This window comes from Prionailurus bengalensis, chromosome C2 (assembly GCF_016509475.1).
Source record: "Prionailurus bengalensis isolate Pbe53 chromosome C2, Fcat_Pben_1.1_paternal_pri, whole genome shotgun sequence".
NCBI lineage: Eukaryota > Metazoa > Chordata > Mammalia > Carnivora > Felidae > Prionailurus > Prionailurus bengalensis.
In genome coordinates this window covers 109230120-109255756 of record NC_057350.1, presented here as the reverse complement: position 1 = coordinate 109255756, position 25637 = coordinate 109230120, and the positions used below count along the sequence as shown (strand labels likewise).

General features: G+C 43.0%; 1 protein-coding gene across 5 annotated transcripts in view; it reads left to right on the top strand.

The window, feature by feature from the left end:
* The window catches only part of KCNAB1 (potassium voltage-gated channel subfamily A regulatory beta subunit 1), a 422904-nt gene that overhangs the window by 278735 nt on the left and 118532 nt on the right, over positions 1-25637 (top strand). For all 5 annotated transcript variants that reach the window (XM_043595055.1, XM_043595052.1, XM_043595053.1 and 2 more), the window contains exon 2: positions 22078-22121. In XM_043595055.1, coding sequence (XP_043450990.1) covers positions 22078-22121 — 44 coding nt within the window. The remainder of the gene's footprint in view (positions 1-22077; positions 22122-25637) is intronic.

Here is a 25637-nt window from a genome sequence, read left to right as displayed (position 1 = left end):
ATTTGACTCTGAGCCAACCAGAAAAATCGCTTGCAAGTTTCTGAGTTCATGTCTGTTAGATAATAGCTATTAAGATAATTATAATAGTTAACACCGATTGAGTGCTTACTGTTTGTTGGGCACTGAGTTAGGCTTTCTGCATGAGTAATTTTTTAAGTTGGCTTCAGTGATCTTATGAGACCAAAACTAGGAAATACCCATCTTAGAGATGTGGAAATGAAGGCTTATAGAGAATAGGTAAAATAGCCCTAATCAAGTGTTCAAAGGACTGCCTTAAGAGCCCTAGCTCTCCATCTTAAATGCTCAGAATAAATTCGCCCCTTTTTGGTTCTAAGGTCTCACAGTAACTTCTTGAGGGGCTTCATAATGGGGATACTTTGGGCTGTGATCCACTGGACTGTTGGCAACACAGGACATGTGCTCACTCTACCCTATTCTTTTCCTTTGTAATAACACAATGTAATAACATAATTATTTGTGTAATACTTACCTCCTCAACTAGATTTAAAGACCACGCGGTCAGGGACTGTGACTGTCTTTTCTACTACGTTGTCAGCCCCTGAACATCAGAGATGTTGAACACATATTTATTGTATAAATGAATGAAATAAGGAGTCTCAGAACTATTTATGAAACAACTTGCATTTGCACAAAGAAACTTCGGTTCAATGCGATTTTAGCTTTTCTTCCTCCATCCAATTTTTCCTGACTTCCCCCTATACACATCATTCATTACCTTTATAATTTAAGTGAAATCACTTCCTAACTTCTTTTCTTGAGCTGAATTTGAGTGCAGATCTCAATGAACAAAGACTAAGAACCTTTTTCTCTTCACAAAATGTTTGTCTTCACTTCTGTTCAGCATTTCTTAATCCTTTTTTTCCCATGTAACCGGCTATATAGAACATTTCAGCCGAGTTCTTAACAGTGTGAATGATTTGATTTTGCTACAAAATCTGTCCATCAGCCCATAGGACCTAAGCCCCTTGTTTCCCTTGAAAGCACACTCATAATGGATTTTCCCCCCACTTGTTTTGACGTAGGCCGCCATTCCCAAAACTATTAATCCCAAGGGTCATTATCATGTCAATGACATTTATAAAGAACTCTAAAACTCTGTATATTTTCTATATGTAGAAAATCTGTAAGCAGGTTAGGGCCGGCCCTGTATAACAGATGAAGACATTGAGGCTTGGGGAGGATGATTAGGACTACATTCTGGTGCTTGGGAGGGGTGGACCCCAGCCTTAAAGCCAGCGGGGTCTTGGCTGCTAACTCCACCTTCCACTTTCCAATGCTGTACCTCCCTGTGTCCTTGTTTCCACTTTCAACTGTAAATTTATTTATTTATTTATTTATTTATTTATTTATTTAGTGATAGAGGGGAGGAGGAGATTGGTCAGAAATGAGTCTACACAAAACAGTTTGATGGTTTTGCTGTTACTAAGTGTGTCTCTTTGGGGGAGAATGAGAAAGGAAGGTGTCAGCCATAAAAGATTTGAACTTGAGATTCAGGAGCAAAGCTCAAGAGAGCTCACGGGGAGTCCCAGGCTGTAGGTGGGTGCTTTGTTCGTGGTCAGGGTCAGGGTTGGGTTTCTATAGCCTTTGGAGATCTGCTATAAACTTTATAGTCCAGGCCTCCAAGGTTCAGCTCCTGGTGATGATTGCTTAATTAACATTGCTGGATGGTGATAATCCACACTAATAACTAACTCTTAAACGGCAAAAATGGCCAAAGAAAAGTGAACCCCGCTGAGGCTAGAAGCTCACTACCCGTATGGGGAAACCCAGGGAGGCAATTCTTGCTCGCTGTACAGTCAGGCTGGGACCAGAGCCTTTGTCGTGTACTTGCCGACACATGAAGAAATCACTATTCTATTTTAGGCTTGGCCTAGGCCAGATAGAGCTATCCTAAAATGCGTCTCCTACACCCTCCCATTGCCTGGTAGCGACTCTTGCCAATAATCCCTTGCAGGGACCAGCATCCCCAGACTGCCAGCCTGCCCTCTATGCCCTGGCAACGCACGCTTGGCCTCATCTTGCCCATGAAGTTGTCCCCATCCCTTTCTGTGGTTGATCTTAGCATCTAGGGGGAGGTGGTTCTGTTTTTGAAGTACAGTAACTTTCTTGTTTCCACTATAAAAGCAATAAATGCTCAGTACAAAAAATTTAGAAAATATACAGAAACTAAAAGCCAATCATTATCACCTAGAAGGACCATCAGTATCTGAATTTTTAGTGAATTTTCTCCTAGCCTTTCTTCCATGCATTTTTTAAAGATCCTATTGCAACAAAGTTTACATCCTGCTTTTTTTCATTTAGCATAGTAATGTAAACATTTTCTTGTGTTAATAAGATTGTTTTAGGGGCACCTGGGTGACTCAGTTGGTTAAGTGTCTGACTTGTGATTTCAGCTAATGTCATGATCCCAGGGTCATGGGATTAAGCCCCACATCACGCTCCATGCTGAGCGTGGAGTCTCCCTAAAATTCTCTCTCTCTCTCTCTCTCTCTCCCCCTTCCTCCCTCTCTTTCCCTCTGCCCCTCTCCCCCATTCATGTGTGCTCTCTCTCAAATAAAATTAAAAACCTTTTAAAACATAATTTTAAATGGTTACATAATAATCCTTGATATTGATGAAACTTAATTTGATTCTTCTCCTATTACTGGGTAGTTTTTTTGAATGATTATAATGACTATAATCAATATTTTTGTACTTAAACCTAATTCCAGATGTCTATATGTTTCTTTTAGATAGATTATTAAAAGTAGGATTATCAGGGGGCACCTGGTTGCCTCAGTCGGTAGAACATGTGACTCTTGATCTCAGGATTGTGAGTTCAAGCCCCACGTTGGGTATAGAGATTACTTAAATAAATAAAACTTAAAAAGAAAAAGAAGTAGGATTATCAGGTCTTGACTTGGGACTCTTGATTCATTATATGGAAGAAAAGCATTTCCTTGTAAACTCCTCAGTATTTTGGTGTGGGCAATGGGACAATATTTAACACAGAGCAGTGACACAATAAATGTGTATAAATGAATGGACTTAATCCTATTTGGAATATTTGGATTTTATATATATTTTTAATGTTTATTAATTTTTGACAGAGAGAGAGACAGGGCATGAGTGGGGGAAGGGCAGGGTGAGGGAGACACAGAATCCAAAGCAGGTTCTAGGGTCTGAGCTGTCAGCACAGAGCCTGACGTGGGGCTCGAACTCACGGACTATGAGATCATGACCTGAGCTGAAGTCAGACGCTCAACTGACTGAGCCACCCAGGCGCCCCTGGAGTCTTTGGGTTTTAAAAGAGGGAATTTGTCGACAAATACATCTTAAATTGGTAGAAATCTAAGCAGCAATACTTATAATATTGAAGAACTAAAAATTGTAAATGCAGGACTATCAAGGAAGGAAGATTTTCTAAAAAGTCTTAATTCAACTTAACTCTGTGAAGACCATAGCCTACTGTGATTAAAGTAACCAGCTCTTAAGAGCCTTCCTGTCTCCTAGGTCAGTCAGTCGCAATGAGCCTGGCATCATCATGCCAAGGCCTGGGAACAGATTCATGAAACATGGAATCTATCCTCAACAAGTCCATGAGCTTATGGGCAGACAGATCATCCAGACAACACACAATAACACAGGAAAAGCAGAGTTGAGCCGCAAGCTCTGTGAAAGAATTAGCTCATCCCTAGGGAGACTCCTTGAGAAGGAATTTGGGGGCTGGGTCTTGGGTGAAAACACTGAGTGAAATGTGAGGAAAGCATTCCAAACAGATGCAAATGCAAAGAGCCATTCTTCCTAATTCCTCAGGACCATAGCGTACCCCAGGCAGTACTCTATCCTGTTGGTCTTTTACACCTTAGTGAGAAAGAGTTGTTCAGACTTTGCTGAGTGTGGAATTTGATAAAGAGACAGGAGACAGAGCCTGAGACCTGAAGATACTTGAGACCAGAAGGGGCAAGGGAGAATACTATAAAGGAAAGAGGTGTGCAGAGGGGAAGCGGGGAGCCCAAGACAGGACCACTGAACTGTACAATTGGGAAGAGGAGGTTATGCACGTAGGATAAAATGTGTCCCCAGAGGTGTGCAATGAGGCAACCGTAGGTTCCAAACACCAAAACCTCGGCAATGAGGGGAGGCATGGCCTGGCCCCCAGGGAAGCCTGATCCACCATATCTCAGTCCTCTTCCAAAAGTTCTCTGGGGAAGGTTAGTCTGCTCTGTTTACAGCTCTATTTCAATAAAATCGCTCTTAGTATACAGACCAGAGCAATTGTGGGACCATTTCTCTCTCCTGTGCCTGGACAGAGAGCAGTGAAGTTGGTTGCTAATAGCCTTGTAAGTCCTGGCTGCCATCCCTCTCTAACCTCAGCGTGCTCGCTCTCTCTCTCTCTCTCTCTCACACACACACACACACACACACACACACACACACACACACACCTCCACCATACTCACCTCCTTTCTTCTCTTTAAATGTGTCCCTACCTCAGGGCCTTATGTGTCTGCCTAGAATTCTTCCCCAAGATCTTTTTAAGGCTGGTTCCTTCCTCTCCCTCAGGTCCCTGCTCAGAGGTCACCTCCTCAGAGTGGCTGCCATTTTCCAGCATCATGCTTTGAAAGCAGCTTATTCACTGAAGTTATTTCTGTGCCACTTGATCGCTGTGGACTGCCCCGTTAGAACGTAAGCTTTATGAGGTCAGGCACTCGATCTGTTTTGTTCACTGCCTGGAAGAGTGCCTGCCTTAACAGTAGGTGCTCAATAAACATCTACTGGACAAATGAATAATCTGCTTTGGAGATCCAGTTTAGTCAGGTTTATGTCCTGAGCTCCTTGGCCTGCAGTAGTTCCAAAGTGTTTGTTGGATTGAATTACACTAAAAATCATTCTTGGTCCAGTCTTCTTTTTCAGACAAGACAACCGCAGCTCTTTCCAACTTTCCTTTCTGTTCGCCTTTCCAAGCCCTTGTCCCCACACCCCACAAGTTGTGAATAAGGTCTGTTTAGGCGCCATTGGTCATCCCATCTCCACTCAGCAAAGCATGAAGATGACTTCATTTTTTTTTCCCTTTTCCAAAGTTCTGTTGCATTTTGAACCAATGTGAGTTGTACATTTTCTTCTATTTTCTTCCCCTGCTGTCTCTATGTGAAGGCTGATGGGGAGAAGCCTGAGCTGAGTGGCAGTTCACAGGCCCCCACCGCTGCCACGGCACCCACCACGGGGAGACTGTGGAAAGTGGCCGTCAGGGTGTGGGGGATCCGGAACAGACGTCAGGAGCGGGTGTGCATGCCTAGCAGGAGCCACAGAAACTCCTTTTCTCTCTTCTCTAGGTCTCCAAAAATGATCCAAGCCAGGCAGAGACCCCAGTCCTGCTAATAATCCCTCTAGGAAACAGGTGATGGTTGGGTCATTTCAGTTGGAAAGGCCACATGAAGGCAGCAAGGTGCAGCGGAAGAACACACACCTGAGCGACAGACAGAATTCTGCCCCGGCCCTGCCCAGCGCCAGATGTGTGGGGCCTTGGCTCCTTATTTAGCCTCTCTCAGCCTCCATTTCCTCCCAGATGAAACAGACCCAAGAGGGTCTACTTGGAAAGACTACTGGCCTTTATATGCTTGAATTATGTATAAAAGCACCTGGCGTGAAGCTGGCATGTGATAGGTGCCCTATAAATATTTGCTATCATTAAGCTGAGTTCAGGGGCCCCTGGGTGACTCAGCCGGTTAAGCGGCCGACTTCGGCTCAGGTCCTGATCTCACGGTCCACGAGTTCGGGCCCTGCGTCAGGCTCTGTGCTGACAGCTCAGAGCCTGGAGCCTGTTTCAGATTCTGTCTCCCTTTCTGTGACCCTCCCCCACTCATGCTCTGTCTTTCTCTGTCTCAAAAATAAATAAACGTTAAAAAAAAAAATTTAAGCTGAGTTCAGGTATAGGGAAAATAACTAAAGCATGTTTCTGTTTACCTAATAAGTGAAAAATATAATTAGCTGTGCTTTTCCATTTTATTTATTTATTTTGATGTTTGTTTATTTTTGAGAGGGGGGTGAGGGGCAGAGAGTGCGGGGACAGAGGGTCTCAAGTGGCTCCGTGCTGACAACAGCGAGCCCAGTGGATCTCAAGCTCACCAGCCTCGAGATCATGACCTGAGCTGAAGTCCATCGCTCAACCCACCGAGCCACCCATGTGTCCTGTGCTTTTCCACTTTAAAAGTCAAAGATATAGCTGTCAAATACCCAGGAAGGTACAAAGTGGATCCAAAGCTTTCCTCAACTGACAACATTGAATTGTCAAAAAAAATTAGGCTTCATTGGAGTTTGATTAAAATAAGCAGCTATTTGACTGCCATTGCACGTACTTTCCACAATGATTTTCCTTCTTGTCATACGATGGTGATTCTGGTGTTGGAAACTGACTTCTTTGGGGCCACATCAAAGAATTGTCAGGTCCCCAGCTACTTTTGCCATCGATATTGGCACTATCCTATGAATTTCTGTTACCTAAATCTTGCTTAGAACCAGTTAAGTCAGTCGACTTGAATGAAGTACCGCTATTGAGTTTAACCAACTGAAATTAATTACTTTAGTTTCCTAGGATGGATTAATTCACAAAAGCATAAGGCAAAGTTATTTCACAGAGTTCCATAGCTGCCATGCAGTGATTAATTTAAAATGCCTGAAGTCAATTTTTTTTTTAATTTTTTTTTCAACGTTTATTTATTTTTGGGACAGAGAGAGACAGAGCATGAACGGGGGAGGGGCAGAGAGAGAGGGAGACACAGAATCGGAAACAGGCTCCAGGCTCTGAGCCATCAGCCCAGAGCCCGACGCGGGGCTCGAACTCACGGACCGCGAGATCGTGACCTGGCTGAAGTCGGATGCCTAACCGACTGCGCCACCCAGGCGCCCCTGAAGTCAATTTTTAAAAATTATTTGCATGCGTAAAACTTTACCCAAGCCCAAGGAAAGGTAGCTTTGATTCCATTTTCAAGAGGATTTCAATAAGATTTTTGTTTTATGATCCTAAAGAACGTATTCATCTGATTCCTTACAGTTTCACGAGAGACTGGTGGTCTTCTCTCCCTTCCTTTCATGATCCTTTCATGGATCTGTAAAAAAGAGCTTCCCCTTTGTATGAAATAAAGTCAGAAAGGATTGGCACAGAGAGAAATTCTCATGGCTGTGGCGGGTGTTCTTTGAGTGACAGGCACAGATCCCTGTTGGTGTTACTGCACGGCTGACACCATCAAATGAGATGCAATGTCCCCACTCGGAGACATAGCAAACTAAGATATCAAATAGAATACAAAGACCAAAGTAGAGGTGGAAGAATGAAGATGAACTGAAACCAGAACTTCAGCCTGACCAATCATTAGCCATTTATAATGGCTATCCTATGAGTAGGATAGAGAGCAGTGCAGCTAGTTGTGAATAGCCTTGTAAGTCCTGGCTCCCATCCCTGGGCCAACCACATTCCATTTTCACAGCCACCAGGATAGGTTTTTTTGGTTTTTTTTGTTTTGTTTTGTTTTATCTGTTATTCTATCTGTCTAGCTACCGAATTATCTAGCTATCTGTTTTAGAGAAAGAGCATGAGCAGGGGAGAGAACAGAGAGGGAGAGAGAGAGAATCTTAAGTAGGCTGCAGGCTCAGTGCACAGAGCCTGAAGTGTGACTTGATCCCACAGCCCGGGATCAGGACCTGAGCTGAGATGAAGAAACTAACACTCCACCAACTGAGCCACCCAGGTGCCCTTATCTATGATTCCGAAGAGAAAGAGCCTTCATTTAGCCTCATCTAACTCTTGTTAGTTGCTTGTCAGTTACTAACTCTTGATGCATCCTCGCAGCTTCTGAGTAAACATTTGCTGAATTAGAAAGTAAAAAAAGCAAACAAACAAACAAAAACCAATGTTCTGGCGATATGAGGGTACTTAAGATAAAATGAAATTAAATGATACAAGGATGTTGGCCTCAAGGGGTCCTCAATTTTCTCCCGTTTTTGTTCCATTTCTGGGTCTACTGTTCACTCACTACATTTCTTGTTTGTCAGCCGTAATTTCAGAATTACCCTTGCCCCCGCGAGAAACAAATTTGGCGACTAGAGTTCAGTGTTTGGTTACAGTTCTTTTTATTCTTAGCCTTATGGTCTCCAGTCAAAAGACTCTTCTGAAGTTAGTGAAGTCAGGTTTTTTTTTGTCCATACAGTTACATTCGTTTCTCACAGTGTGCATGTCGTCTTGGGTTCCTCTGACCACCTGGTAGATTTTTTTTTTTTAATTTGCATGGAGTCAAATTCACTTTTTGTGTTCTCACAGTTGTATGGATTTTGATAATTGCAGTCAGTTCACCACAGTGTACCATACAGAACATTTCGATTACCCCCCCCCAAATTCCCTCATACCCCCTCTTTGCAGTCCTCTCCACCCACCTCCAACCCCTAGTAACTATTCATGTTTTCTGTCCTTATAGTCTTTTCCAGAATGTTATAGAAGTAGACTCAGACAATACGTAGCTTTGGAAGCCTAGCTTCTTTCACTTAGCAAAATGCATTTAAAATGCATTCATGTTATCATGTGAATCATGAATCGAAACTTCATTTCTTTTTATTGTTGGATAATATTCCACTGTGTGAATGCTCCCTACTTGTTTTATCCATTCATCAGTTGACGGGTTTCTGGGTGGTTTCCACTTTGGGGTGATTATGAATAAAGCTGCTATAAACATTTGCCTCTAGCTGTTTGTGTGAACAGGAGTTTTCAGTTCACCTGGGTAGATACCTAGGCGTGGAATTGTGGAGTCATTCGGTATGGGTATATTTAACTTTGTAAGAAACTCTCAAAATGATTGAGAGGGCTGTCTCGTTTCGCGTTTCCACCAGCAATGCATCTTCGCCCATGCTTGGCATTGTGTTCGCTTTTGGTTTTGTTTTTATCTTATACATTCGAACAAGCATGTAGTGGTATCTCATTATGGTTTTCATTTGTATTTCTCCAGTGTCCAGTGATGCCAAGCATTTTTTCATGTGCTTGTTTGCCATCCAAATATCTTCTTTGGTGAAGTGCTGTTCAGTACGCTGGCAATCTTTTAGTGGGCTTTTGCAGCACAGTTTGTCTTTTCATTTTTCCCACTGGTTCCTTTCATGGAGCAAGACTTTTACATTTTTGTAAAGCCCAATTTTTCAGTTTTTTTAATGGATCATCCTTTTGGTACTACATCTAAAAACTCTTGCCAAACCTAAAGTCTCAGAGATTTTTCTCATTTTTTTCTCCTACAAGTTTTGTGGTTTTGTTTTACACTTAGATGTATCATCCATTTTAATTTTGGTATAAGGTGTGAGGCTTGTAACCTTATTCGTTTTCTTCCATATAACAATTGTTCTAGCCTTATTTCTTGCAAGGACTATCCTTTCTCCAATGAATTATCTTTGCACCTTTGTCAAAAATCAGTTGACTATACTCATGGGGCTATTTCTGGCCTGTTTATTCTGCTCCACTTACCGTCTATTCTGTTCCATTTTTATGTGCTTCGTTCCTTTTAACAATACCGCACCACTTTGATTACTCTAGCTTTATGTAAAATCTTGAAATCAGGTACTGTGAGTCATTCCAACTTTGGTGTTCTTTTTAAAATTGTTTCGAGGAGCGCCTGGGTGGCTCAGTCGGTTGGGTGTCCAACCCTTAAAATCGGCTCAGGTCATGATCACAGGGTTGTGGGATTGAGCCCCGAGTGGGGCTCTGAGCTGAGTGTGGAGCCTGCTTGGGGTTCTCTCTCTCTCCCCCTCTGCCCCTCTCCCCTACTCCCTCTCTCTCTCTCAAATTAAAAAAAAAATTGTTTTGCATAATTCCAGTTTCTTGACCTTACCATATATATTTAAGAATCACCTTGATGTCTATAAAACAAATTGCTAGGATAGGAATTAGGATTATATTTACTTCAGACATCAAATTGACAGAAATTGACATCTTCACAGTATTGTCTTGCAAGCCATCAACTTGGAGTATCTCTCCATTTAGTTAGGTCTTCTCATTTCTTCCGTGTTTTGTCATTTTCAGCATATAGATACTGACCATGTTTTTATAGATTTGTAAACAAATATTTCAGTCTTAGGCTGCTATTGCAAGTAGTGTTGTTTTTTTTTTTTAATCTCAAATTCCAATCGTTTATTGCTAGGAATACACTTGACTTTTATATATTGACCGTATATCCTCAAACTAGCTAAATTCACTTATTAGTTCTAGGAGCCTTTTCGTAAATTATTTGGGATTTTTCTACATAGACAATCATGTGGTCTGCAATGAGAGTTTTAGTTACTCCTTTCTAATATGCCTGCCTTTTGTTTCTTTTTAATGCCTTATTGCACCATGACGTTTAGTAGGCCACTTGAATCTTTATGGTCAATCTAAACACAAAACAATTAGGACTAAAATAATATCTAACTCTGGAAGTTCGCATCAAGGAGGTAAGAAAGGCTCCTCAGACTTAGTCATTTGAACATTCATTTAGTCAGTGAAATATTTACTTGTACCTCACAGCGCAACATGTTTTGTTATAAAGTCAAACACAGATCAGGCTTGGATCCTATTGAGTACTTTGTAACTGAGGAAAGGTGATAGGACATGAACAAGTTACTGCATACAAATAAGAAGGTGGTAAGGCTGATCAAAGAACAGAGAGAACCTGGAGGCCAAAGAGCAGGTAGGGAGCCTTTGGGCACAAGGGTCTGCCCTGGTAGTAGCTATGGAGAAGTCGGGATGCAGGTGGTTTAAAATGCTGAGCTGGCTGGAAGAAAGAGTAAGATTAAGACTGAGCATAGAAGTAGACCCTGGTCGTGACTCCTCCTTTAGCAACCCCCCCCCCCCCCCCCCCAGGCTCTGAGGCTGTAAATGTCAGAGGGCAGGAGTTAGCAGAAGGGCAAGGGGGAGAAGAGGAAAGGTATGGGTGGAGACAGAAAGCATCCTGCTAAGCAGGTTCCTAAGCTCCGGCCTCTTGTGAGATTAGGAGAAGCAGCCCTAACACCTGTATCGGTTGGAAAAAAAAAGAGTGAGAGGCCTCAACGTCCACTGTGTCCCTCTCCTCAGGGAGAGCGGAGAAACTCATTTTACAGAAGAGGGAACCTGTACGAGGTGAAACGAGATGCCCAGGACCACAGCTTGAATTCCAACCTGTGTCTGTGTGATAACAGCTTGCACTTAGACAGCATCTACCATGACGTGCCAAGCACTGCCTTAAATGCTTTAATCCTCACGACAACCCCGGGAGGTAGTTGCTATTATTATCACCAGGAACAGATGGGGCACGGAGAGATTCCGTAACTTTCCCAGGGCTTCACCCGTAGGACGTGGCAGAGGCACTTGTGCTCTGTGTCATACTCCACCACTGCACTGTGCTGGCTGGTGTTTTCCAGTAAACCACAGAGCGTCCCTAGCCAACAAGAGCAAAACAAGCAAGTGACAATGCAGTCTTCAGCCGCAGCCAATACTGGCATCAGAGCACCCACCGTGAGCATCGCCGAACACCTACTCTGCACCCAGCCCTGTGCTGCGCGTTGGAAAGAGCAGGTGCATTAGACACAGTCCCGAGCCTCACAGAGCTCCCTCTGGAAGGAGCAACAACCTTGTGCAGAATGAAGTATAATACGCGCTGTGATATATGGCACCCTGGCAGCAGATGTGAAAGACGTGAACGCACAGAGAAAACAGGCGTTAATTTTCCATTCCTCTGTCAAGGAAACTGAAAGGCAAACCGATGCCTTACGGCTGAAAGCATTTACTTTTGATTAAAGCGCATATCTAAATATCAACCGGCCCCTCAGTCCGGTTCATGCCTCCGTCTCCATCATATTGCTGACTTTGCTTTCTCTCCAGAAAGCAACGGATTCGCCCACAGTAAATGGAACTGAAAGGCTGTGGAGCTTGGAGCTCCTACTGCAGGTGCTTTCTTGTTACATTTTGCCTTTGAAAGCTGCACGGCTCATTACAGTGGAAACTAATCATAGCCCTCGTTACAAAGCGGATGCCAGGGAAAGCTCTACCTTTGCTTCACTGTGTGGAATTTCTTTGAAAAGAAATCATCACCATTTGGGTGAAGAGAACTTTGAAACCTTTCGATTTTTCTCTTCTTAGCTTTGAAAATGGCAAGTATGTGTATGATATATAAGACAGTGTGACCATGCCATCATGAGGAGAGATGTGATCTTGAATGAAATTTAGAAGGGGCAAAGAGGGTTCTCCCCTTTGGAGGGCCTGCTTTCTTCACCCAGCTTCCTTCCTCCCTCTATCCCACCTTCATTGTCCTCTCCATCTCCCTCAGATAGTTAGTGCTTTATTTCTTGATCTGTTCCTTCAAATCTCTCCAAAGTGATGTAAGAAAAAGGTTTGAATCTCTTTCACACTAAGGTGTAAATGACTGACAGTAGTTTATAGCCAGGCCTTTCAAACGGGGACAGCAGAGAATGCCCAGGGGCACCCAGTAAGGCCATGGGACCAACATGGGGCATCTCTGAGACAACAGGCTTGCTTGAAGATTTAGGGAGGAAACATACTTTTATATTAAAACAAACACAAAAATATGAAATGGAATATGAAATTGTTGAATGAATAAATCACATTAAAGTGAAGTGTTTTATACAAGAAATATTGTGCATGAGACAAGCCACTTGTTGCTAAGGCCCCAGAGCCCCAAGACTGGCAAATCCTCTCCTCTCTCCTCTTCCTCAGGGGGTAAACATGGCTTTTCCACCTTGCAGGTGGGTGGATGAAGCCTGTAATGTAAGACCTCAGAGACCAGGATTTTTGTCCAAGCAGAGAGAACGCAAGCAGTGGGCCTGATTTTGGAAGTAGATCCAGTAAGGGCCTAAGAAATCTTTTTTAACTTACTAAAATGAAACAAATAGAGATACCAGAACATTAACAGTTTCAACAACATTACACACATTTTTAAATAGTAGCAGTGGGGTTTTGCATATTTAATTTTGCTTTCAAATATTTTTCAGGAATGTCTTCCCTCCCAGTTTGAAAGAGATGCTTGCAAACCCACATTGCTTTGTGGCAGATGAATGCCCAAAGGCATTTTTAAACAACCTTTATCTTTAATCTGTATCCAAGATTCTTGATGCATAGACCCCCCCCCCCACACCAGCAATCTGGTGAAGCCTACAGACTCCTCAAAAAAATAGCTGTTAAGTATATAACCTAAAATACACAGGATTCCAATTAAATTGAAATACAGTTCAAAATACCTAAAATCCGAATTTGTAACCTAGTAAAACATTTCTTTATTAGTATATTAAATAACCAGCTCTAGGGGCAGGTGGAATACCACCATTTCCAGGGACCAGGAGTGTAATTTTTTGAGCTCTCTGAAGTAACTGATGATGACAGAAAAATGCCTATAATTTCTGTTGGTGGCACAGTCACCAGTAACATAGGTACTTCTATGGTTTCTTGCCTATATTCATAATTGCAGGAGATGCTAAGTTTCAGTAAGAAGTTGGTGAAAAACAAAAATGTATCTTTTCCATTCCAAGTTCGTGAACCTCCAAATTATGTGCCCCCCCAGATAAAGGTCCTACATTCTTCTGATTTGAAAATCTGAGTTCTTGATTTCCAGCTATTCTGATGTCTTGGGTTCCTTGAGATAGTAAAAGCAGAATAACTTTTATTTAAGCAATAACTAGACCTGGGCAACCGTTTCTCAGTCCCCACCACACCCCTGCAGAACACCCAAGTTTGTATAGCCCTATCCGTACAACCTTATGTCATATCTCCATCTCATCCCTCCTGGTGATCCCAGAAGAACTGTTCAAAATTCCTCAGACCCACCTGACATCCCCAAACTGCCTTTGCCAACAAAGTGCCACCTTCTCCTTTGTCTCCCTTATCTATCTTTATCCCCTGCTTCCCACTTTTCTAACGATTCTAGCAAAATGACTCCCAATTTGCACATAATAGATTCGGGATGGTTGCAGTGTCTAAGCACAGTGTCTAAGCACAAAGAGGATCCTAGGGTAGGGGAAGCGAAGCTGGCCTTGCAAGTCACAGAAGTGGCCTCCTACCAGCTTCGGCGCCAGAACCAGAACCCTACCGGGGTTCGTGTTTAAGGCACCATTTTTTCCTAGGAAATAAGGGCAGAGAGCAACTAACATTTATTGAACACTGAAACATGCTGGCATTGGTGCTGCATTTATATTTTCTCACTTAATCATCAAAAACAAAAAAGTAGTGGGCTATTAATATCTGCACATATGACTGAGGAGACAGGCTTCAAAAGGCTAAGTACCCTGCACAAGGTCACCCGCGGCTGGTGAGCATGGTTCCACGCCTCCCATTCTCGGGCCCCCGGGATGACTGCTGCGGGAGTCCCAGCAGTCCCCGCAGGGCTGAACAGGAAAGGGCATTTCTCCCTCCTCCCGGGTCTGGATCGCTCTGCAGCCTTCAACACTGCTGGTCACTCACGCCCCACTGAAACCACCTCCACCTTTGGCTTCTCCACCAACACTTTCCCATTCTACATCTCTGCCGCTCCTTCTCGGTCTCCTTTGTCTGCGTGCATCCTCTCTGCCACGCACAATGTGGAGCTTCTCAGGGCTGGGCTTGGCCCCTCTTCTCTCACTGAACACTCTCTCCCTTGACAGCTGGCCCCAGCCCCTGGCCCCTTTTACCTTCTGTACCCAGAACACCCTCTCCTTACTCTGAGCTCCGGGCAACTAGCTTGGATATCTCATGCAAATCTCTTTGCCCAAATGCACAAAGGTGAGTCAAACCCTTCTATTTCCTAAATGAACCCTACTTCGGTGAAAAGCACCCCTCTTCACCCAGCTGCCAGAGTCGGAAATCTGAGAATGGCCCATTTCTTCTTCTCTTTCATCCTCATCTTTAACCAAACACCAAGTCCTCTAGAGTTTGCCTGCTAAGAATATCTGGAAACTTCCCCCATTCTCCTATCTCTGCTCAATCGGAATTCAAGGTACCATCATTTCTCATCAGGATTAACAAAGTAGCCTCCTAGCTCCTCTTCGTGCCTTCCTTTCAACCCATTTCCTCTACGTTTTCCAGTAGTTTTCCGTAACTCTGTCCTATTAAGTCTAAAATTGATAACATAACCTGACCTGTAAGACCCTGTTTCATCTTCTTCCTGTGACCCCTACCGCTCAGCTAGAGTCACTCACACTCTCCTCTTCCACTGCCCTGTCCTTCTTTTAGTTCTTCAATTACAGGTGCTTCCTCCAGCCTCTGAGCATCTGCACATTCTGTTCACTTTGCCTAGAATGCTAAGCCCTATTCTTTCCATTAAGTTACTTTCTATTCCTCCTTTGGATCTCAGGTTAAATGCTTCTTCCCTAGAAAAGCTTTTCCTAACCATCCAGACCAGGTCAGCTTCCCAACATCCCAATTTTATACTTAGGGCATAGTGTCCTTCTATTTAGCATTACAATCAGATTATTAAGTCACTATTTAATATCTGTTTCCCTTTCTATTATGTGAGCTCCATGAGAATAGCAACTATCTTGCTACTCAGCCCATTCCCACCCCTAATGCAAGGCTTGGTTTATAGCTGAAACTTGGTGTATCACTACTGAACTAATCAATTAAGTATAGGGAAGTCTCTTTTTGCCATGCTTCTTTAGACTTCTCTAGAATCTATAGGTCAGCAGATGATTTTGTATATTCAGTGAAAATGAGAATCTAGCTGGAATTTACAACTGACAAAAGACTGAAACCATTAAATCAAAGCATCTGATAGAATCCCATTCTACTTTGTTGCTACTTAAGTGAAGGTAGGAATGAAACACAGTTTCATTCCACTGCATGACAATGTCTGTCATCAAAATGCATGGCTACATCAATTTTGTGCCTGGTGGTTTCCAAATGAGTCATTACTCACTTACTAGCAGTGATGAACGATGCCCTCATAAGAAAGTATTATTACCATTTGTAGTTACCTTCACGACTGTCAAAATGTGTGTGCTTGTACAACCATCAAAACCAGCTGACTGACAGACAGACAGATACTACTTTGGCTCTGGGTTTTTCAAGAAAGGTTAAATGTACATTTCTTAAAAAAAAAAAAAAAAATCCCTCCCCTGGATTTGGCTAGTAACTTCCAGGTGAGGCACCTCAGAACAGCAGGGTGTGATTCAGGGATCAGAAAGATGTTCCAATAGATGAGCCAGCAGATTGACAGAATGACCTGAGCACATGAAAACAGGTCCAGCCAAACTCCTGTGCTTTTAGTCATCCCCTGTGTCCCAGGCGACGTTGTGTTGCTTTCCTGGCCAAACGCAAGGTACATAATTTAGCTAGCTACTCCTCTTTGCCGAGCTGTTTACAACTGTGAATGATGTCCAACACATGGGTGTTCAGGAGCAAACAATTTAAGACAAGACGCTTGGGCTGCTGATCTTCCCCTCTTAGCATCTGTGATTTGTCTAAATTTTCTTTTTTATCATTTATTTATTTTTGAGAGACAAAGAGAGACAGAGCATGAATGGGGGAGGGGCAGAGAGAGAGGGAGACAGGATCTGAAGCAGGCTCCAGGCTCTGAGCTGTGAGCACAAAGCCCTATGCAGGGCTCGAATTCATGAACCGCGAGATCATGACCTGAGCTGAAATCGGATGCTTAACCGACTAAGCCACCCAGGCGCCCCTTGGCATCTGTGATTTGTAAAGGAACTGCAGCCTGGGAGTGGCTTGTAATACTGTGCCTACGTGACCCCTGATTTCAGTTCTCACCGCTCCATTATTGCTTTAAATTCAAAAAGAGCCTGACGGATGCTTCACAAAATGCCACTAGGAATTATATTTAATGCTTCTGTCACAGAACTAACCTTCGGCTTAAAATAAGTTCAGGCGCGCGTTCATGGAGGGGACAGTCCAGCCTACAGGAAAAAGAGAGAGAGAGAGAGGGAGGGAGAGAGATGCAATCGTGGTGTTCTCAAGAACCTGTATCCCTTTTCCAGATAACTCTTTCCTGAAGCTCTGATTTCAGATTTAGGGTTTCCAGCATTTGACTGACAAAGCTAAGTGTCCTGTTCCCCCATATTGATGTCATTCATTTCTAATATTAGCAGCAGAGCGGCCCAGGTTCACCTGGGAAAGAGGAGCTTTTATTTTGAGTTGAACAGGAGCAGATACTAAAAATGGACACGGTGAGTCTTCCTTCTGGCATATCTGACACAGATAAAATAGGTAAACCAGTGCAGTGAGACTATTTTGAATCAAAAGGGAAAGAAATTCAATCTAATTAGAAATTGGATGTGTTCACAGAATGTTTATGTAGCCTCAATTGTGCGAACGCTGAGGAATTAGAAAATAAAATGAAATTCTGTAAAGCTGTTCTGTTGCATAAAGTCATGCAAGATCACGAAGTAGTTATGAAAACTCCATATGTGGGGTGAAGAACATTCCGTGGCATCTGTTACAGCCTAGCACGGTATGTAAACCTGACCATTATCTGGTGTGATAGCCACACAAACAAGCCTTGATAATATCATTTGTACTCATTGGATCAAATAGGTCCAGTGTTTGGATTTCTGTTACCCAGCAGAGCTGAAATGGATCAGAATATGTGGACAATTGCAACACCTCCATTCCGTGATCACGGAAATTGTGTTGGAATTCTGTGAGCTGAACTGGAGGGAGCTGGTTCCTCCCACCTTCTACATCTACAGAACGAGAAGTATCATCACGTGTTAAGAATGTCTTACAAGGTAGGAGTCTCACAGAGACTCACCGCTGGACACAGTAAGGGCAGTGGATTTAGAGACCAGATAGGGCTCCGTGAGAGACAGAAAATGTCTCTCACTTGAAAAACAATCACCGGAGTTTCATCGCCATTCCCTGTAGAGAACGAAGACATTTAGAGAGAGTTAAAGGAAATAAAAACACCCAAGTTCAATGCGTGATCTGTCACCTCTGGATCAACATTTGTCATGGAACTTTTCACATAGCGCAAAATATTCTAAGGCCTTCATTCCGGAAAAGCTGGCCTGGGTGTTTAAACATCAATGGCAAGAAAATGGGCCACATTTAGTACTTGCTACTTTGCAGTTTGTTTTTTGCTGACAATTCTCGTTTCTCAAGTTTGGCCTTCCAAACCCATAGCAGAGTGATCATTATCTTCCTAAGTCACTGTCATAAGGAAAATAGGTCAGGTCTCCCCACCTTGGTGCTGGGATGTTGTTCAGTAAGTACCCAGTGACAGGACCTTGTCCTCTTTGATTTTGTCACAGCAGTGTCTTGCTCCGCATAGTTTTCTGCACTCCCTTTTGTCCTCTGAATCATGGAAAGATTAAAATTAGGTGGAAATTCTTACTGAGATTTTTTTTCCCATGACACCTACATAGTTACGTGAATACAGGTCTGAGATAGCCCTTTCGTATTCTTCCAAAGACATCCAGGGAGGACATACCTCACTATATGGTAGTTACGTGGATATTTTTCTGTGCCCCTCGGAAAAGGTAGAGGATAGAGAGCTCCCTGGAGGTAGAAAGCCAGAATGGGTTCCCCTCTGTATCTCCATGAGCTGCACATCACTTGGAATGCGGTGACCTCTCAGTAAGTTCTTCCTGAGGCGTCAGTATTGAATATCTCCACCTGGAAGACTGTTAGTTACACACATAGAGTTGACACTTGAACAATGTGAAGGTTAGGAGCACAGACCCCCTGCGCAGTTGAAAGTCTGTGTATAATTTCTGAGTCCCCAAAACCCCGACTGCTAATGGCCTATTGTTGACTGGAAGCCTTACTGATAACATAAGCAGTCAACACATATTTTGTATATTTTTGTATGATATACTGTATCTTTACAATAAGGTGAGCTAGAGAGGAGAAAATGTTATTATGAAAATCATAAGGAAGAGAAAATATATTTGTAGTACTGTACTGTATTTACTTTAAAAAAAAATCCATGTATGATGGACCCATGCAGTTCAAATCTGTGTTGTTCAAGGGTTGACTGCACTTATGTTTTTTTAAATTTTTTATGATTTTATTTTTTAATATTTATTTCATATATATATATACATATGCATATATGTATATATATACACTTTTTTGTCTTGGTGTAGTCTTTTTTATTCTCCCTACTATAGAGCTTTGGTTCTATATTTCTATCTTTTAAAATCAGACTTTTAGACTAAAAGAAAAATCTTCTGATTTTATATCCTGTGGTTCTCTGAGAAACTACTCAAAGGATCATTTCTTTTTTAAAATTTTTTTTTTCAACGTTTATTTATTTTTGGGACAGAGAGACAGAGCATGAACGGGGGACGGGCAGAGAGAGAGGGAGACACAGAATCGGAAGCAGGCTCCAGGCTCTGAGCCATCAGCTCAGAGCCCGACGCGGGGCTCGAACTCACGGACCGCGAGATCGTGACCTGGCTGAAGTCGGACGCTTAACCGACTGCGCCACCCAGGCGCCCCTCAAAGGATCATTTCTTACGCAAACTATTTCCGTGGGAGAAGTTCAGTTAGTTTTCTCCTATTCAGTTGTTCAAAGTGTTTTTCACACACTCGTTTATGCAATAGTTTCCTTCCAGGTGGATTCACCCACTTCAAATGGGAAAATGTAGCACTAGGTCTGTGAGAGGGGGTGCAGAGTCCGAAAACACCAAAAATAATTATGCTTTGCATTTGTCTGCTCTGCAACACCTCAGCATGCATCATCACATTCCGATCCCACAGACGTGATGCTAGATGAATGGCCCAGGCATTAATATTTCATTTTACCAGTGAAGAAATTGAACCCCAGAGGTTACCTGGCTAATTTCAACAATAGGTCGCAGACCCAGGTCTTTCAACTCCTTGCAGCATAATGCACTTTGGACTATGCTATGAAACTCAATGTGTTGCTTAGGCAGCATTTTATAGACAGGAATAATAAACGGGGGAAAGAAATAGAAAAGTGAGAGCACTAGTTACTGCCTCTAAAGAAGCCAAACTGTGGAAGAATCAAGAGAGCACTTAGAAGAACTGAGCTATGTGGCAGTTGGAAAAGTCTGTGCTATCTTGTTTGGGGTAGAAACGGGCAGGGGCTGGGGGATTGTGTTCTCCTAAGAGCATCTGATCAGAGAGTCAGGGGTGTACTTTTCTACCACGATCAATTATTTAAGCTTCACCTCCTCACATTAGACCCCTACAAGGTTCTATGAGGCATTCTCTGAGAATTTGATCTCTTCTATGACAGCTGTTTGGCAGAAATGGCAGGAAGATGGGATGGGTGTGGGTCTCCACGGAATACCTTACAATGAAGACTAGAGTGCTTAGTTCTCTATTTAGAGAGTGAAAATATATCCCCTCTTTTTGATAAGCTTTTAGGGATGAAAATCAAAGGGATTGATGAAGGAAAAAATAATCAGTTAAAAAGGACTATCTGATCTTTAAAAAAAAGGGTTTTTTAAATGTTTGTTTATTTTGTGTGAGAAAGAGCACAAGCAAGGGGAGGAGGAGAGGGGGGGGAGGGAGAGAGAGAGGGAGAGAGAGAATCCCAAGCAGGCTCTGCATTGTCAGCGCAAAGCCTGATGCAGGGCTCAATCCCGTGAACTGAGAGATCGTGACCAGAGCCAAAATCAACAGTTAGATGCTCAACCGACTGAGCCACCCAGGTGCCCCATTATCTGACCTTGTAGCAATTTTATGGAGCCTTTCATAAAGACATGAGAGGCTCCCCCAACTTATGATGGTTTGACTTAAGGTTTTTTTTGATTTTGTGATGGTGTGAAAGGCATGTGCATTCAGTAGAAACCATACTTCTGACTTTGAATTTGGACCTTTTCCCAGGCTAGAAATACATGTTAGGATACTGTCTCATGATGCTGGGCAGGAGGCTGCAGCTCCCGGGCAGCCCTGCGATCAGGAAGGTAAATAGCCAATATACTTGCAACCATTGTAGACCCGTCCAACCCTCCTCCTCCTCCTCCTCCTCCTCCTCCTTCCTCCTCCTCCTTCCTCCTCCTCCTTCCTCCTCCTCCTTCCTCCTCCCTCCTCCTCTTCCTCCTCCTCCTCCTCCTTCCTCTTCCTCTTCCTCCTCCTCCTCTTCTTCCTTCTTCCTCCTCCTCCTTCCTCCTCCTCCTCCCTGTACAGTAGTCAATAAGTTACATGAGATACTCAACACTTTATTATAAAACAGACTTTGCGTTCGATGATTTTGCTCAATTATAGGCTAACCTAAGTGTTCTGTGAATGTTTAAGATAGGCTCGGCTAAGCTATGATGTTTGCTGGGTTAGGTGAATTCCATGCATTTTCAACTTGTGATATTTCCAACTTAGGTTGGGTTTCTCAGGACATAACCCCATCATAAGTCAAGAGATATCTGTAAGTTAGTTTAAATAGCCTAAAGGATCATTTTGAATTTATTCTTCTAATAATTCCCAACCATTAGTAATAATATTCTGTTTTAGAAATCAGTTTGTTGGTTACTCAGCCAACAAATATTTATTAAGGGTATGCTGTGTGTCAGGTTCTGGTGATAAATGAAAAATGAATAACGAATGACTGGATGGTGAATAAAATACAAATTTTGCCCTCAAGGAACTCACATTCTAATTTTTTTTTTCAACGTTTATTTATTTTTGGGACAGAGAGAGACAGAGCATGAACGGGGGAGGGGCAGAGAGAGAGGGAGACACAGAATCAGAAACAGGCTCCAGGCTCTGAGCCATCAGCCCAGAGCCCGACGCGGGGCTCGAACTCACGGACCGCGAGATCGTGACCTGGCTGAAGTCGGACGCTTAACGGACTGCGCCACCCAGGCGCCCCAGGGAACTCACATTCTAGAAGGAGAGAGAGAAAATAGATTTGTAAACAAATGGGTAAAGAAGATCATTCAGGCCTGAAAAGCTGAATTTAGTGGGGGACATTTTCATCTTGTGCTGAGCCTGAGCACATTTTGAGCCTCTCAGCACCCAGATGGAGACAAAAGACTCTTCCCAGGACCACAAACCTGCACCTGCAGTTCTATCTTTACCACAACTCTAGTCAAAAACAATGTCCAAAGGGAGATACAGTATTCCTAGTTAAATGTGGATAGTTTCACCTGACAAAGTCATGACCATGTGTTGCTTTATTTTTATTCTAGGAATCTTGGAAAATCAGGACTCAGAGTTTCTTGCTTGGGTCTTGGTAAGTACCAGGGGTATCCTGTGGGGATGGCCCGGGAGGTGGGAGACTGGGGAGAACACTAAAGGAGTGACTAGGATTATGTTGAGACCCGGTCTCAGGTAAGGAGGGACTTCCTGACTAACATTGCTCCCCTTCTCCTCTGAGCCTTTCCTGCCCAACGCAGCCCTCTCCGTCTCTAGGCCCAAAGAGCCACTGTGCTCATGATGCCATATGGGGCCCATCAAGCAGAAACAAATCTGATCATAAAAGCACACCTTAGTGGAAGAAACTTCCCTGTTACTCACGTTCAGCAAAGGTGAAGAACCTCATTGTATGCATTTGTACGCTCACCCGCCTATAGCTTCATCTGGATTTTTTTTCTATCCTTATTTTCCCTTTGCCTAATTTACTTGCTTATTTTTTTCTATTGTTACGTATTTTGTGTACTTTTATAATGTACCTTAAATACTCTGGGGCAATATATATAAATAATATATATATGTAAATACATATATTATTCTTCCCAGAAAATGTTAATATCTAAACAAGACTAAGTTAGAGATGGCAATGGTAACAGCATGAGAATGAGTCTGAAATGGTGAAATGTGAGTATGAGACTTGGGGAGGGAATAAGGCTTCCTGATTTCTCCCACATATGAGAAAAAGCAGCCCTGGTGTTTGGACCTTTTGACACCGTGAGAACTATCCTTGTAACCTAAGAGGGTCTAGACCGTGATGGCAGCTGAGGAGATGCCGACAAGTGATCAGATTACGGCTCTGCTTTGAAGGTAGAGGCTGGCAGATTCTTTGTTTGATTCTTTGTGGAGTGGAGGACAAAGGAGGAGAGGCAAAGATGACGGGGGTGGGAGGGTTTGCTTGAACAGCGGAAAGGATGCAGCTACCAGCAAATGAGATGTGGGAGAAGGAAGGAGGAAAGATTTAGAGAGGGGGAGAAGGGAGATTGATTTGGGATGTATTGTTTCTGATACCTGTTAGATATCCAAGACAAAAAGGTCAAATAGGTAAATGGGTGTATGAATCTGGACTTTAGAGAAGAGGCGTGGGTCACGTACATGACTCGAAAGTCATCAACGTGAGGATGCTGTTTAAGCCATAAGACTGGATGAGAACGCTATGGGACTGAGTATAGATGAAACACAAGAGCACGGGGTCCGAGACCTGGGGAATCCACCATTAAGAAATCAGGAAAATGAGCAAAAGCCAATCAAGAAAACTGAAAAGAAGCAGTCAGGGCAGTAGGCAGAGAACCAGGAGAACGCAGAGGCCTGGAATCCAGCTGAAGAAATTATTTAAAGGAGGAAATTATTTAAAGTGACCAACCCTATCAAATGCTGCTCACGGGTCAAGCAAGATGAGGTCCAAGAATTAATCGTACAGCAGCAAGGCGGTCACTGATGACTTTGAAAAGATCAGTTTGGGGAGGTGGAGAGCTCATGCATGATTGAAGAGAGCATGGGAAGTAAATAGTTGGTGGATACACTTTTCATGACTCTGTCTATAAAAGGAAGCAGAGAATGGAGAGGCAGACGGATAGGCGGGCACAGTCAGAGAGAGTGCTCTTACACATGGAAGAAATGACAGCGTATTTGTACGCTGAGAAGGAAATCCTTTTGAGAAGGAAAAAAAAATAATGTAGGAGAGGAGAGAAAAATACCTAGAATGATTTCTTGAAGACACAAGAAGAGAGTAACTTGAAAGCAGGCAGAGTACATGCGCTTTGAAGCTGCTAGGTGGGTTGGCGGTATCTCGTAGACGTTCTTTTGTTGCTTCTATATTCTCAGTGCAAATCAGGAGCAAGGGTCATCGGCTGTTAGTGATGATGGGAAGCAGGTGTTGAAAGTCGGGTGAGAAAGAGGACATCCAGGAGAGCAGAAGGGTGTATGGACCGAGGGATACGTCAGAGTGGCTGGATGGCATGAAGGATCTGCTTGAGATTCATGCTAATAAATTAGAAGTGAGACCATCTCTGTGGCTGGGTGTTTTTCCTGCAGCCACACTCAGGTGTTCAGATGGGGTTTTTCAAGGGCATATGATGAAAAAGAGAAGCCAAGAAACCGAGAGTTTATGGAAAGGGATGATTATAATGGTGGACCTCAGAGTTTAAACCGAGCAGAGAGGAAAATGAGGACTAAATCCAGGGTTATGATCCACAAGTAAATGAGGAGATGGCAGGACAATAGAAAATGGGTAGGATTGATGAATTGTACAAACAGAAGGACCAGAGCATTGTTGGAATAAGAGCAGTAGAGACAGTAAGTTTGAAGGATAGAAAGTGGCAGTTAGAAAGGAGGATGCTTGAAACTGAGGTTTGGGACATTCAGTTTGGGTAGTAACAAGTCTAAGATGTGTCCATGGGCAGAGGGTGGCTGAGGTTGTGTTGAAGACAAGATCAGGGGGCGCCTGGGTGGCTCAGTCGGTTGAGCTTCCGACTTCGGCTCAGGTCACGATCTCGTGGCCCGTGAGTTCGAGCCCCGCGTTGGGCTCTGGGCTGATGGCTCAGAGCCTAGAGACTGCTTCTGATTCTGTGTCTCCTTCTCTCTCGGCACCTCCCCCGTTCATGCTCTGTCTCTCTCTGTCTCAAAAATAAATAAATGTTAAAAAAAAAAATTAAAAAAAAAAAAAAAAAAAGAAGACAAGATCGGTGGAGAGGAGGAGGTCAAGAAACCGAGAGATAAAGGCGCAGGGAAGGATTATCTTTGAAGTCCCTGAAATCACTCTAAAGTATGACAAAATTAATATTGAAGAGAGGGACACTGAGCCAGAGCTAAAATTTTCAGAGCCAGGAGAGAATGACTAGGGGTGGCTAAGCAACTACAACATTGGGGCCTGGTGATGTGGGATTCAAAGTGGTGAGCAGGCACCAAGAAAGCATTGGACGGATTTCTTGGCCCCTGTTGAACGAGAGTGTGGGGACCAGGGAGGGGATGGTAGTGAATGAATTAAAGGTAGTGGCAATTCTGCCTCCTTTTACTGTATTTCAAAGATATTGAAGGCTATCGACGCCCGAGTTTTTCTGATTCTCCCTAATGATATGATTTGGGTGGTGAGGGTGGTCTTCGATTACCGTAAGTCAAAGGAAATTTGACACTTGCGTAATTTATGGCTCTGATCTTGTTGTCATTTACTTGTCTTTGAAAGACTCTGGAGGGTCATTATCAGAGATAGTCTGACCTTAGTCTTTTTAAGAATGTGCTTTATGGTAAATAATTATTCACTATTTGTTTTTGAAAGAAATTACCTATAAATATAAATTAAGAAATATAGTGAAAAAATCATAGACCAATGATCTCATAGAGTCCGTATCTATGGAGGAAAGTAAGTTAGTCAAAAGTACATAGAAAACTCAAGCCAAAGCCCTTCAAGTTATAAAAAAAAATCCAGGTGTTTCTGAAGGGCCACATGGAAATGAGTCTCCAGAGGGCAGACTATAGTTTTTAAAAAACCCAGTGTGTGTGTGTGCTATTGGTATTTTGGTGAACTTTGAAACAGAACTCTGATTCAGCTGTAGCAAGTCCT